Source organism: Myotis brandtii, unplaced genomic scaffold (assembly GCF_000412655.1).
Source record: "Myotis brandtii unplaced genomic scaffold, ASM41265v1 scaffold9, whole genome shotgun sequence".
Classification (NCBI taxonomy): domain Eukaryota; kingdom Metazoa; phylum Chordata; class Mammalia; order Chiroptera; family Vespertilionidae; genus Myotis; species Myotis brandtii.
Genome location: NW_005371693.1, coordinates 1,169,336 through 1,183,507, shown reverse-complemented (window position 1 = coordinate 1,183,507; position 14,172 = coordinate 1,169,336). Strand labels below are relative to the sequence as shown.

The 14,172-nt window shown below is 44.0% G+C and overlaps 1 protein-coding gene across 1 annotated transcript in view; it reads left to right on the top strand.

Annotated features, from left to right (window-relative positions):
• The window catches only part of ITIH5 (inter-alpha-trypsin inhibitor heavy chain family, member 5), an 83,786-nt gene extending 70,981 nt beyond the window's left edge, over positions 1–12,805 (top strand). Inside the window, exons 10-14 of the mRNA XM_005885302.2 lie at positions 2,086–2,642; positions 6,178–6,231; positions 7,970–8,086; positions 10,301–10,678; positions 11,745–12,805. Of these exons, the coding sequence (XP_005885364.1) occupies positions 2,086–2,642; positions 6,178–6,231; positions 7,970–8,086; positions 10,301–10,678; positions 11,745–12,043 (1,405 nt within the window). The 3' untranslated portion in view covers positions 12,044–12,805. The remainder of the gene's footprint in view (positions 1–2,085; positions 2,643–6,177; positions 6,232–7,969; positions 8,087–10,300; positions 10,679–11,744) is intronic.
• The last annotated feature ends 1,367 nt before the right edge of the window (positions 12,806–14,172 follow it).

Below are 14,172 nucleotides of genomic sequence, written 5' to 3'. Positions count from 1 at the left end.
GAGGTGGAAAAGAAGCTAGAAGTGAGGTCTTCTAATTCAGTTCAGTGCCTTCCCTTTGATATCATGTTGCCAACATGGGGTATAACTTTGCTATTGATTCAATGACATGATGACTCCCAGCTCAGCACTATTGCTTTAATCCACTTTGTGGCATAAATCGTAGATACTTAAAAGAAAAAGTGCCGAACCGGTTTGGCTCAGTGGATAGAGCGTCGACCTGCGGACTCAAGGGTCCCGGGTTCGATTCCGGTCAAGGGCATGTACCTGGGTTGCGGGCACATCCCTACTGGGGGCTGTGCAGGAGGCAGCTGATCGATCTCTCTCATCGATGTTTCTAACTCTCTATCCCTCTCCCTTCTTCTCTGTAAAAATTCAATAAAATATATTTAAAAAAAAAAAAAGAAAAAAAGAAAAAGTGAGCTTTAGGTACCTTTATAGGTGTTTAACAGCCATAATCAAAGAACATTCATTAATGATAAATCTAATTAAAGGTCTATAAGATGGAAAATAAAGATAGGTCCTTGGGATGCAGCTAGCCACCATTGTTTACCCAGCATTTTTGTCAAGATTTAAATAAAAACACAGATTAGCTTCCCACATTTTCAAAATCATTCAAGACTACATGAAAAGAGGGAGAATCTAATGCATTTTTTAAAAAATAATGTGTCCATAAGCAAAAGCAAGTACAGTACATTGAAACAAACTGACTGCACTGCCATACTGCTAAAAATATTGTCACTACCCAACATTTATTGAGAACTTGTAATATGACAGACATTTCTACAGGCAGAAATCCTAGGAGTGGGTATATTAGGGTAAAGGCTAAGCTGCCATGCAGATAACTCTCTCCTGTAATAGTCTGGACAGCTCAGTTTGGCTCCATGAGGTCATTCAGAGACTCAGGTTCCTTCCATTTTACCACTCTACACCCCTTAGATGTTGTTCTTAACTGCAAGGTTGAAATGAGGTCACAATGACTTCTGTATTCCAGCAAATAAAAGTGGGGAAGGAAAAGAAAGCCAGAGCAAGCCATTCTATTTTATGCAAGAATTACAGAAGGTACGCATATCACTTCTACTCATATTCCATTGGGGGAGAACATGGCCATATTTGGCCACAATAGAGGCTAAGAAATGTAGTTTGTAGCTGGATTGCCATCATCAAATTAAAACTAATTTATTATGAAAGAAGGGGAGACTGGGTCTGGGGAGACAGTAGTCTACCAAAGTAGTTACTGTTAATGTTCCAATTTTATAGAGGAAGAAACTGAAGTTTAGAGAGATTAAGTTATGTGTCCCAAGACATACAGCAAGTAAATAGCTGAGGTGGAAGTCTAATGCCACAGCCTATGCTTTTTAGATTTTTGGAAAGGGATTTTAATTGTCTCTTTGTGAAGAAAGTAGCAAGCTTGTGATATAACTAGAAGAAAAGCCAATGTAAGCAAATGCTGCTTTACACAAAAGCATAGTGGCAAGGTCAAGGTCAGATTTCTCAAGTATAATGTGCTTATTAAAGCATGACATGTGTTTGGTTCTAAGAAAAATGTTTTAAGAGGCCCTTTGAGAAACTTAGGTGTGTACAAAGGAAAGTTACCAAGAGTGGTTAGGGAACCTTGAAATTATGTCACCTGAAGAAGAGTTCATGAAACTGGGAATTGATTAGACTGCATAGAGATGACGCCTTGGAGCAGTGTGTGCCACGCCTCTAAATGGCTATTGTGTTGAAGATAGATTTTGCTAATTCATGCTATGCTGCTCCAAAGGCAAAAGTGAGACCAGTGGGTGGAAATTTCAGGGAGAAGACTGTGATCTACTACAAGGAGGTTCCTCCTCCTCCTCTGAGCAGTTGAAAGAGAGGAGGAAGCTTAGTGAGGCACAGTTCTTGATCACCAGTGGTGTTCAAGCTACTGCTGCATAACCTCTTATGAGCATTGTTCTGCTGGTAGAATGTTGGATTTGCTTGCTTCTAAGATTAAGGTCACCCCTCCAACAGCCCACCATTTCCTTTAGGACCTGTGCTGCCTGCAGTCAGGGCTGGGTCCTGACTCACTCTCTTTCTCTCTCTCTCTCTCTTCTTTTACTCCAGGTTCTATGAAGACATCAGGCCCCCTCTGCTCTCTGACATCCACATCGATTACCCACCCAGCATCGTGGAGCAGGTTACCAGAACCCTCTTCCCCAACTACTTCAACGGCTCAGAGATCATCATTGCTGGGAAGCTGGTGGACAAGAAGATAGATCGACTGCACGTGGAAGTCAGGGCTAGCAACAGTAAATTTGTCATATTGAAGACGGATGTGCCTGTGGGGCCCCAGAAGGTGGGGAATGACGTCATAGGAAGCGCCAGGCCCAAGGGTGGTGGTGAGGAGGACCCCAACCACCTCAAGCGTCTCTGGAGCTACCTGACTGTAAAGGAGCTGCTGAATTCCTGGCTGCAGAATGACGACGAGCAGGAGAAGGAGCGACTGAGGCAGAAGGCCCAGGCTCTGGCCATGGACTCTCGCTTCCTCACCCCGTTCACCTCCATGAAGTTGAAGAAATCCACACTGCAGACAAGGAAGCTGGAGGACAGCCATGGCATGTCTGCTGCAACAGGGCCTGAGACAGTGATGCAGAGTCTGCAAGGCTCCAACCTGCAGCCAGGTAACCGACTCCAGGGATGGCCAAATGTAGGAGCCTAACTTGTCCCTTCTGTTTGTTATAATTCTGTTTTTCTCTCTGTAAGAGTTTCAGGCAGTATTAGAGTTCCATTTATTACATTTCTATTTTTATTGTTTCTTCTGTGTATCTGGCTTTACTAATAGCTTGATTAGATTAGCATCCAGTTAAGTTTTCTGGAAGTAGATTTTTAAGGTAGTTGATTTCCTGATGAAAAATAGTTCAAATTTTAGGGTGAATAGTTTGTGGAAGGTTAGCTTGATGTTTGGATCCTCATTTTCCTGAGATACTGAAACAGTGAAAAGGCCAAAGTTAATGAGACCGTGAGTAAGATGTATAGTGAATGCTAACACTTCCTTCTGCCCATCTGTGTGGACCCCGACGGGAGTGGAATTGCCAAGTGCTTTAGTGAGTTGTGGTTACTGGCAGAATCAGCACCAGTGCAGTTGTGCTGAAATGATCATAACATTCATAAAAGGCAGTAACTAACATTAGATCTAGGTTATTGTCTCAGAAATCACTTTAGGAAATTATTGCAATATGTTGGCTATAGTAACATCTTCCTGAAGTATTATTATGTCAGTATCTTTGCCCAAAAATCTCATGTGTTAGGGTTTTAACTGTTTTGAAAAACATAACTAAGTTTAACAAATTATTTGCTAAGAATTAACATGAACAAAGCATTGCTACTTGGCTCATAACATAGAATTTGAATTCACGCACAAAAAAGAACTTACCAGTAATGTCATTTTGAATGTGAGCTCCTGGATGTGCCATTAAAATTGTTTTAGTTGCTGTCAATTTGTTTATACACTCCTCTAAAATATTATACCAGTTAAACAGTTTTTTAAAAAATCTGCCTGATACTGAGAGACAAAACAGCTTTTCTGAAAATAAAACTGTTTTAGACTCTAACTTGTCTCAGGCAAGGTCCTCTCAGCAGGAGTCTGTTTTATTCTGTGGTATTATAATTTTTATAAGCAATAACCCCACATGCAGTTCCTAGTTTTCAGGGACTGTGTTCAATTATTGTGTTTGTTCTGTTATAAACTGTGGATCTTTGTAGAGACATTAGAGAGGGTGGCAGTTGCCTCAGAAAGGTTGCCTGATGAAATTCATCCAACCATCAATCATCAATACTGAGTGCCTAACATTTGCCAGTCATTATTGGAGGCAATGAGATGAACAAACAAATAGACAAATGTTCACTCTTTAAGTGCCTTTCCACATATTTAAGTACTTCAGAGTTATATAATTTTATGTGTATGCTGGATTTACTTCCTAAGTTTCCTGAGAACATAGGTGAGAACTGACTTCCTGATTCTTGAGAGAATTCACCCTTTATATACATGTCACTCAGAAGCTAAATAGTATGTCATCAGTCTCAGTGACATTTTGATGGGGGAAATAGTAGCAAGGAGAACAGGAAGTGGAAAAGAAAATTAGTTCAACCAAAACTGAGGATTGTATTCTCAGTAGTATCTGTTTGTGGAAAATGGCTTTTTTTTTTTTTTTAATGTGTAACATTTTCATTAAATTTCTGTCAAGTTCACATCTCCTCAGGAGGGGGAACTGATGTTACCCCTGGACCTGCAAATGCTGTCTCATTTATTCCTCACACTCTAAACTCCTAGAAGAGCCCAGCTGGTGTGACTCAATTGTTGAGCATTGACCTATGAGCCAGGAGGTCACTGGTTCAATTCCCTTGTCAGGGAACATGCCTGGATTTTGGACTCGATCTCCACTAGGGGGTGTGCAAGAGGCAACCAATCAATGATTTTCATCCTTGATGTTTCTCTCTCTCTCTTCCTCTGAAATCAAGAAAAATATATAAAAATCCCCACAAAACTCTGAGAAGCACTAGGTGTGGTGAAGAGAGCATAAGTTTAGAATCCAGAAAGCTGCCTTTCAGCTCACCAGCCCTCCTGACCAGTGTGAGGTTCAGCAAGTTTCTGAACCTCTCTGAGCTTCTATTCCCTCACCTGTAAAATGTAGATAATAACTTCCCTGAAGGGCCATTGCAAGGATTGAATGTGTAAAGTCTTTGGCACATATGAAAGTTCAACAAATGTTTAGAATTCCTCCCCTTGAGGAATGTAGAACTAGACATTTATTGAAAAGTTCAAACCCTAATATAGAGGTTAAAAGTGATGTGTTGCCTTTTTAGAAAGAGTGGAGCTTGTCTTGGCAAAACCAGTACAATTTTAGTTTTGATGAAAAGCAAATTGTGTGATGCTATGAAATAGCCATATGAAGAAATAACCCAAAAATATTATTTGGAATTGAATTTTCCTGAAGCGTCAGTTAGTACTCAAGACAATCTTTGTTTTCTTAAAGCTATGATGAGTTTTTCTTTCTTTTTTCTTTTTTGAGTGTCTGTGGCAGCTGCCACTCACCAAGCCTTCTCACAGCAGCCATCCAAATTGAGAAGTTGCTTCCCTGTGGTCTGCCTGATTCTCCCGGATCCTGCTAGGCCAGGACCAGTGCGGGAAAGATAGGGACACATAGAAACACTGAGATACTTTGATCTTTAATTTCTGTGAGGGGCAAAAGTTAGTGAAGAGGGGCATAATTTTGTTATACAGACAATTTGAAATAAGATATTAATGTTATTTTACTTGTAGAAATTAATTTACTTTTAGGTTATTCTTTAACTGATTATTTTTGCCTCCTGCTTTATGGATTGGGTTTACACACATAGCAATAGACACTGGATTCTAATTTCTTTTTACATTTTTGCATTTTTCTGTTGTTGTTTTTTCAAGTATGGTACAAAAATACATTACATAAAATTTACCTTCTTAACAATTTGAAAGTGTACAGTTCAGTAGCATTCAGTATATTGACGTTGCGAAACTGATCGCCAGAACTTTTTCACCCTGCAAATCTGAAATTCTGGACCATTAAACAAGTGTACTTTTTCCCCTCCTCCTATAACTATACCTGAATTAAGATGGAATATTCCCCCCAGTATATGCACAGAAATCACAGACAAAAAGACTATTATCTAATTTATAAAAGCATAAAGTAATTAAGCCTCCACATGTTGCACCTTCATTTGTGTGTTGTGAGGCCAAGCTCCTTTAAATCATCCCTCAAAGTTGCTGAAGGTGTCAAACAAGATACTATATGTTTGAGAGCTCTGAATACACAAAGGGTCACACAATGACAAGATAACCATTATTACTTTTACCCCTTGATCACCATTTAAGACAAGGAATGCAGGAATACTGATGACCAAAATTTGAATGTTTATTGTGCCTGGATTATAGAGTTGTTTCTCTTTTAAGCATTTGGTCCAACCTGAAAAAAGCAAGATACGACTCGTATAGTATAACCCATTAAAAAACACACACACAAATATCTCTGTGGGAAAACAAAAAACAACAGGTGATGTTTTTAAATTGCTACGAATGTATCTGAAAGCTATATTTATTCATCTCAATAGTCTCCTCTCTGTACCCCTCACTTCATCCTCTTTAATGAATAACAGTGGTTGCTATTTTCCTTTCTTTTATAGGATCTACTCTCAAGAAACCATATAACCCAAGAATTAAAGTCTCCAGAACATCAGGTAAGGAAAACAATGTATGCAATTTGCAAGTTTATATGTTTAGAAAGTGGACAACCAGGAATGCCCTGAAGCCAGTTAAAATACTAGCTCCATAGAAATGTGACATCGGGACCCATATTCTTAGCCCAAGCCAGCAGCGTGAGGCAGTTCTGAGAACCAAGATCATCATTAAACTGTTACATAAGCACCATGGATAATAGGCCCAGGAGCCTGGCAACAGCCCTGATGAAAGGATGGGTAGCAGACTCATAGTCTCATCATTGTGGAATTTAAAAGACATTTGTTTTAGAGATCTGAAGCATGCGTGTTTTACAAAAATTACCTTATTATTTTTTAATCTCTGATTTAGAGGGGAGAATAGAAAAAAATACAATTCTCTGGAATTATAATAAAAATCCAGATGAGATAATAACACAAAGGCTGGGTTGGATTCTTAAAATGTGCACATCTCTTTGTAAGTCTTGCTGCTGATGTGCTGGACGTGCATGTCCCCACATCCTCAGGATGAGCTGTGTAGATAAGAAACCCAGTCTCCAGCGGACAGAATGCAATTCCTCTGAACACACACGTGCTTGATGGATGCAAGAAAACCTTTCTCTTGGATGCACGTGGAGTAATGACTTTCTCCTCTAGTTTTTGGGACAAGCAACATCTTTCCTTGTAAAGGGATTTGGATGAGTTGAGGAGAAATGATGTGGTGTGAGCCCAAGAAACTCTCAGAGAACTGTCACTTAGCTATGTTCCTGCTGACTGTGTCCTTCACTTGTCACCAGCCCTCTGTTAGGCTTGGTCGTTACTATTGTCAGGCAAGGCTTGTGTGCATCTGGCGCCATGAATGTCCCTAGTGCTATGGCACTCTCCACTTGGTGGTCAAAGGAGAAAGGAAATGATTGGTGTCATGCAGGAAATTGAAGAAAGCAGGCTCCATAATAGAGGGGGTGTCCTATATAATAAAAGCCTAATATGCTAAGTGTCTGGTCATCTGTTCAACCAATCAAAGTGTAATATGCTAATGATATGCTAAGGCAGTTCAACCACTCACTATGACATATACTGACCACCAGGAGGCAGACAGTTGACCCGTTGACCAGTCGCTATGACGTGTACTGACTACCAAGGGGCAGATGCTCTGACTGGTATGTTAGATTGTTGCTGGGGTCCGGCTGATCAGGAATGAGTGAGAGTGAGACAGGCCAGGCATGCCTTGGAGCCCTCCCGCGGTCCCTCCCCGGCTGGCCAACATCCTGCGTCCCTCCCCGCCTCAATCGTGCACCGGTGGGGTCCCTCAGCCTGCCCTGCGCCCTCTCACAATCTGGGACCCCTTGGGGGATGTCAGAGAGCCGGTTTCAGCCTGATCCCACAGGCCAGGCCAAGGGACCCCACTGGTGCATGAATTTATGCACTGGGCCTCTAGTATGGCAATAACCCTGTTTCATTTTTGTTTCCCACTTACCTCTCAAAGCTTAGTTGTCTGTGTTTGGCCAAGGTGTGGTGAAAGGGAGCATTATATTTGAATTTAGGGGACCTGAGTTCAAATCCTTACTTTACTGTGTACCAACTGTGTAACTTTGGTGAGTGACTTCACCTCCCAGACATCTTGCTCATTTGGACATTCAGGATCATTGACAGAAGAATCAAATAAGTAATTCCTGGGAAAATATAAAAGAGTATTACACAGGGAAGGCACTCAGTAAGTATCTTTTCTTTCTGTTTTCGCCTGTGTTTTCCTGCTCTGCAGCGGATGGAGACCCCCATTTTGTCGTGGATTTCCCCTTGAGCAAGCTCACTGTCTGCTTCAACATTGACGGGCAGCCCGGGGACATCCTAAGGCTAGTCTCTGATCACGCGGACTCTGGTAAGTTCTGCCCTCCATTGTGGCTTCTGTGCAAGAGGCAGGTAGATATCAGGTCTCCTCTGTTCCAAAGATGGATGTATATATTAGGGGCTCCTCACAGATGCTCAGTGAGGATTGTTGATGATTAAAGGAATTAGACTGTGTGCTGGGCTTGGAAGCAGGAAGACATGCCTTGGAAACCCTGCTCTCTGTCTTAACTAATTTTGTGGCCTTGGCTACTCAACTAGAGAGTTCTTGTTGTCTCTCCTGTAAAACAGTGATACTCATGTACTGGTCTCACCAGTCTATTGTAGAGACTTAATTAAATAATGAAATGGAAGTTGTTTTGAAAATAAACAAGTGCTATACGAATTCATGATATATTATTGTTATTATGTCTTTCCATTCAAAAACTGTGCTGGTGCGATGTTCTAAATTCATTTATCTCAGCTCCTCCGTGACTAAGATGTTAAGCCCCATGTTAATTACTCGGCTTTGTGTGCAGAGAATATGGGTGTAAGAATGGCTCTGATCCCCTTTGTTTCGTAGAGGGACCACGTAAAAGAGATTGGTATATAAAAAGCTTCTCTCAGCCTTGGCCCATGTGGCTCAGTTGGTTGGAGTGTCGTTTTGTGCACCAAAAGGTTTTGGGTCCCATTCTCAGTCAGGGCACATATTAGGATTTCAGATTCGATCCCTAGTCAGGGGGTGTACAGGAGGCAACAGTTGATGTTTCTCTCTCACGGCAATGTTTTTCTTTCTCTCTCCCTCCCTCCCTCTCTTCTGCTCTCTCTAAAATCAATAAGCATGCCCTCCAGTGAGGATTATAATTAACAATAACAACAGAAAGCTTCTTTCGTTACATGCAGGTAACAGTGCCTCAGGATGGCATGTGGACAGCCACGCAGCCCAACTTTTGAGGACAAGCTTTGCAGTAGACATTCTGGCATTTCTCAGTTCTAAGAAAATTTCTCAGTTTCTTGGAAGGCTAGGTGACAGAGGGCCCCACAGCAGGATGACACAGATGATGGAGTTATGTAATGTTTGATTTTAGGCTCCTCACTCACCTTGCTCTCTTCAGGCCTTCCTAGCCTTAGAACCAAATCTCAGCTTTTTTGTAACTCAAAAGGCTCAGGAGTGAGGCAGGGCCTAACTGTGCCCCTCCCTGGAAGTGCCTCCCCCTCCTATCCCTGAGCCATTCTCTCATTCCTGTGTTCCGTGTGGGTCCAGGATGGGAAGCTCAGTGGAAGAAGCTTGGAGCCTTAAGGCGGAAGTACTTGATCTCCGCTCATGCGGAGCTTTTCTTTTCCCCTACCCCTTGGCCCAGAGAAAGCAGTTTTCTCCTGGGATGTCCAAGAAGTTGCTAGTCAAGATGTAGGGGAAGATTATCCTCAAAGCAGAGAAAATAAGAGTTAATTATATAGCAATATTTTATTAATGCAAATTGCCTCTTTGCTGAGAGCAAAATACACTTAATGTACATGATCTAATTCAGCCCCAGACATCTGATGGAGAATTGCCATCTGTCTGGACAGCACCGATTGCTAGGGGTGTGGCTCACACGCCTCACTCGGGTCTAGTAAAGTTGCTGTGGGTTCATGATGGTGAAGTGAAAAAATAAAAAGAGTTCTATTTGCTGGCCATTGGCAGCTGGCACATATGCCACCTCCTGTGAACCTCACCACAGTCCTGTTAGGTTTCATACCCCCTTGTACAGATGAGGACATTGAGGCTCGGTGTTTTAAAGTGACTGGTCCGGAGGTGCACACCTAGAAGGTGGAAGAACTTGAGTTGTGGACTAAGCATAATCCTAACCTCTGCATTATACCACACTGCCCAGTGGCATCACAGCGTCTCCAAATCAGGATCAGTGGCAACTGGTAGATAAGAAATTCTGTATGTCTCTTTGTCCCTACAGCCAGAATGAAAGAAATACCAGAATGAACACAAACAATCTCTTAATCCTTATTATATCTTGACCCAAACCTACATCATCCTTCCCCTTCCCTGAGATACTGGTCAAACATGGGGAAGAAATTCCCTCCTAACTTCATACATTCATTCATTTCTTCACTCATTCAGCAGGCATCGAGTGACCTCTACTTGAAAGTGAAAGTTCATGGTGCGAGAGCTACAAAGATAAGGCCAGAGGAGGAGGGAAATTTTGATCAGATGCCTTTGGCATGAAAGTAGGATAGTTTTTCTAACCACTGCTCTCTTCCCCTCTGCCTTTAGGTGTGACGGTGAATGGAGCGTTAATCGGGGCTCCCGCTCCTCCCAACGGCCACAAGAAGCAACGCACTTACTTCCGCACCATCACCATCCTCGTCAACAAGCCCGAGAGGTCATACCTGGAGATCACGCCGCACAGGGTCATCCTGGATGGCGGGGACAGGCTGGTCCTCCCCTGCAACCAGAGCATGGTAGTGGGGAGCCGGGGGCTAGAGGTGTCCGTGTCTGCCAATGCCAACGTCACCGTCACCATCCAGGGCACCATTGCCTTCGTCATCCTCATTCACCTCTACAAAAAGCCAGCCCCTTACCAGCGAGACCACCTGGGTTTCTACATCTCCAGCAGCAAAGGCCTTTCCGGCAACTGCCATGGACTGTTGGGTAAGCAGCTGCTCTTCCCGCAGGGTCCGAGGAGAGCACTCGGCTCTAAATGAAGCTGGTGCTGCCAATAGCGTTAGCTTGATGGAGACATTCAGTGGGAAGCTGGTCTTTACACATATCACAAAAGTTGTATTTCTTGCCTCCTCATGACTTTCTGGAATAGGAGTGGGCTTTATAAATGAATTATCACTGGCCTTCTGGGAAAGTGAACAAAGAAATTGGGAGTAATCCTCTGGTTCCTCATACTCAGCAAGAAGATACAAAGAAGGGGCAGTCCACAGCCCAGCACTCATGCGCCACGGTGTTTCTCCCATAGCAGCCACCCACACTGCGTGAGCAGCAGCAGGCTGTCCATTTGGACTGGCTTTCTTCGACGTGCAGTTTCGTGTGGGCTCCTGGCCCACAAGTGAAGAGCCAGCGCTGCCGGGCTCGGTTTAGAAAGCAGGATTTCCTGGCACTTGAGCTGCACGCATTTCTGTAGTGCCTGCCTGCCAAGTGTGAGCTCCCTCTAAAGACACAGACCAGCATCCTTGGCCTTAGCGACGTCCTCACTTGACCTGGGGAATTCTGATGATGTGTCTCAGGAACCAACTGAACTGACTGCTGTACACACCCTTGGCCCAGTACAGTCCACAAACCTAGTATGGAGGGTGCTAAGACCAGGGAGGAAAGAGGGGGAGGCCTAACTCTTCCCTCTTTATCTGCCCCTCTTCTTGCCCTCCCAGCTCAGTAAGAGACTCTAGTTCACTCTGTTCGCTGGTTAGGCAGCTTTCCAGTGTCAGCAAGAGGGCAGCTTCCAGATGTGGAGGCCGATACCTATAAAACCTCCGGTCTCTCCTCTCCATATGCCCCCAAACACGTGTTCTATCACTTACGCTGTAGAAGGCGTGAGTGGCTTCTGGCAGAGTCCAGCTAGGAGTCAATCTCTGACATCATGAATCCCCTTCCTCTAGGTACCACATGTGCATTTTCTGGTCACTAAAGGCCTGAATCGATGTCAGATTTTTTTCCCTACACAATGCGGCCTGTATTCTACTTAGACCTGATGCTTCTCTTGTCCATTCAGGTCAGTTCCTGAACCAGGATGCCAGACTCACAGAGGAGCCTGCCTGGCTCAGCAAGAACACCACTAGTCCTCCCTTCCCAAAGGCAGATGAGAAGTCTGAAACGGTCCTGAAGGTGAAAGGGCACCAGGTCCCGGTGGTCTGGAAGCAGAGGAAAATCTACAACGGGGAGGAGCAGATAGACTGCTGGTTTGCCAGGAACGCTGCCCAGCTGCTTGATGGCGAATACAAGGATTACCTGGCAGCCCATCCTTTTGACTCAGAGACTACATTCGGCCTGGGACTATCCAGGGGACTCTGACACTAGCGTGCATTAACGTAAGAGTGCATGACAGGGAAATGGCCTTCGGGGACACCGTCGTGCAGTTCTTGTTGCTGGCCTATGCCCCATCTCTTGGTGGTTAGCTGCAACCCCTGGCCTGCCCCTGGTGGCCTGTAGGTCTGACATCGGCTTAAGCAAAGAGTAGGATTAGGGAGCTGAAGTGAAATGTTATTTCCTCTGCTCCCTCCTCCTGTCATGCTCTCCTTATGTCCTATAGAGAAAGATGGTAGCATCAAGGGGGGAAGGTCATGATTAAAAGCAAGAAGTCTGTGTCTTGTACCAACTGGCTTGTTCATCTCATAGCCTATCATAAAGTAACTCTGATGAAGGAAGGGTGCTGCAAAATTTGTTTTCTCTGTGGAAAAAGCCAAGTTTGGGCACACAGCTTTTCTCCTTATAAAAGCTTAGGACTCTTTCCTCTTAGCACTGCTACGATCTCCAGCCTCTGCTTCAGGGGATCCTCCAATGGAGCCCAGGCCACGGGTCATACTAATAACATGGACATTTTATCGTTGTAAACAATTACATCTTTTCTTAGGAGAAGATTTTCTTCTGCTATAATATCTTGCCCTTGAAAATTAGTTTTCATTTTTATAAAAAATTGATTTGAAAATAGGAAGCCTATATCCCAGCTACCCATCTCTTTCTAATGGGTTTTGTAAAATGCTTTACTTTGCCGATGGATATTCTCCTATTTATTCCAGTAAGCTAAATGCTTATAATAAAGAGGACAACTCCGCATGGATGTGTTTTACTGGCCTGTCTTGGTGCTGGTGGTTGGCCAGTTGAATGGCAAAGCTTTTGCTGGGCACTCTTTAGCCTTCATCATAATTGCAGCCTTCTTTGCTCCCGATCCTCCAGGAGGCAATACGGTAAAGTAGGCTCTCCCAGTGCTGGACTGGGAGAGACACAGCACAGGGAGTGTCCGACAGCTGACATAAGAATCAACCTGTGCATTCTCTGCAGGAAGTGGGCACGTGTTTGCAAAGTCTAAGATGCCTTCCACACCTCAATTAGGCAAAGCCAGGAAATCAACATGAGTAAGGTGCTCTTATGGGATCAGATGTGTCTATCTGATCCCATAGGTTAAAATCAGAGGTGGCTTCAAGAATCAGTGACCGTCGTCGTCAGCCTTCTGATTGTAGACACCCTCTTGGCAGCCCATTCACATTATTAAGGGGACACTGCCTGCTAGTGACATCAGAGCCTTGTTTCCCGCCTCCGTCACTAGTTCTCACTTTTTGCTCTGTTTGCTCTACATTGGACAACCCAAGTTCGGAAAGCCTGACCCCCACCGAGTGAGGGGCACAGTCAGGATGCAGATGGACACAGGGGGCACTTGTGCCAAACAACCGAGAAAGGGAGGCTTGGGTCAGAGAAATAGAATATTTAGATATGAGACGGAATGAAATAAAGGCCTTTGTGCTGGCTTCACAGGAGGTTTCTCCAAGTCAGGACTGACTTCAGAGCAGGCTTTCATGAAATATGGAAGCATACTTAGCACTTGGAGGGAAATCAGAGTTACCAAAATTGTTTATCAGACTTGCTCTCCCGTGGGAACCATTTAAGCAGCAAAAAGATCTCCACATGTTCCTGTTGGACCAGGAGATTAAGTTAGTGCTGGGGGATTCTTCAGTCCTCTCAGAGTCTCAGTCTCTCTCCTCTTCGTGAACCCACCAGACCATGGCCTGTCCGCTGTGTTACCTTTTACTCCCATCTTCCCAGACTAGCTGCCTGTTTCCCTGCCAGCAGTGTGAGGACACCTGCCTAGACTGACAGATGCTTCCGTATTTCAGAGCTCAGGGGAAGAGGAGGAGCATGAGCCAGGGCCAGCCAGGGCCTGTCCAGACTCCATGGGGACCTTCCTGTTATATAATCTCAGTCCAAGCTGGGTAGATGCCCCTTGAGCCAAGAGGCTGGCCTGCTGAGTTAGCACGTGGAGCAGTGATCTGTGCTCCAGGTGAGGCCTCAGCTGGAGAGGAGGCTACTGCCAGACATTCCCAGTTACTACTGCTTTTCTAAGAACAGTGACAAAAATTCCAGTGGACTACCAAACCTAACTCCCCTACTTAGAAAAAAACACACACTTTTTTAAGTATCAAGGTTGA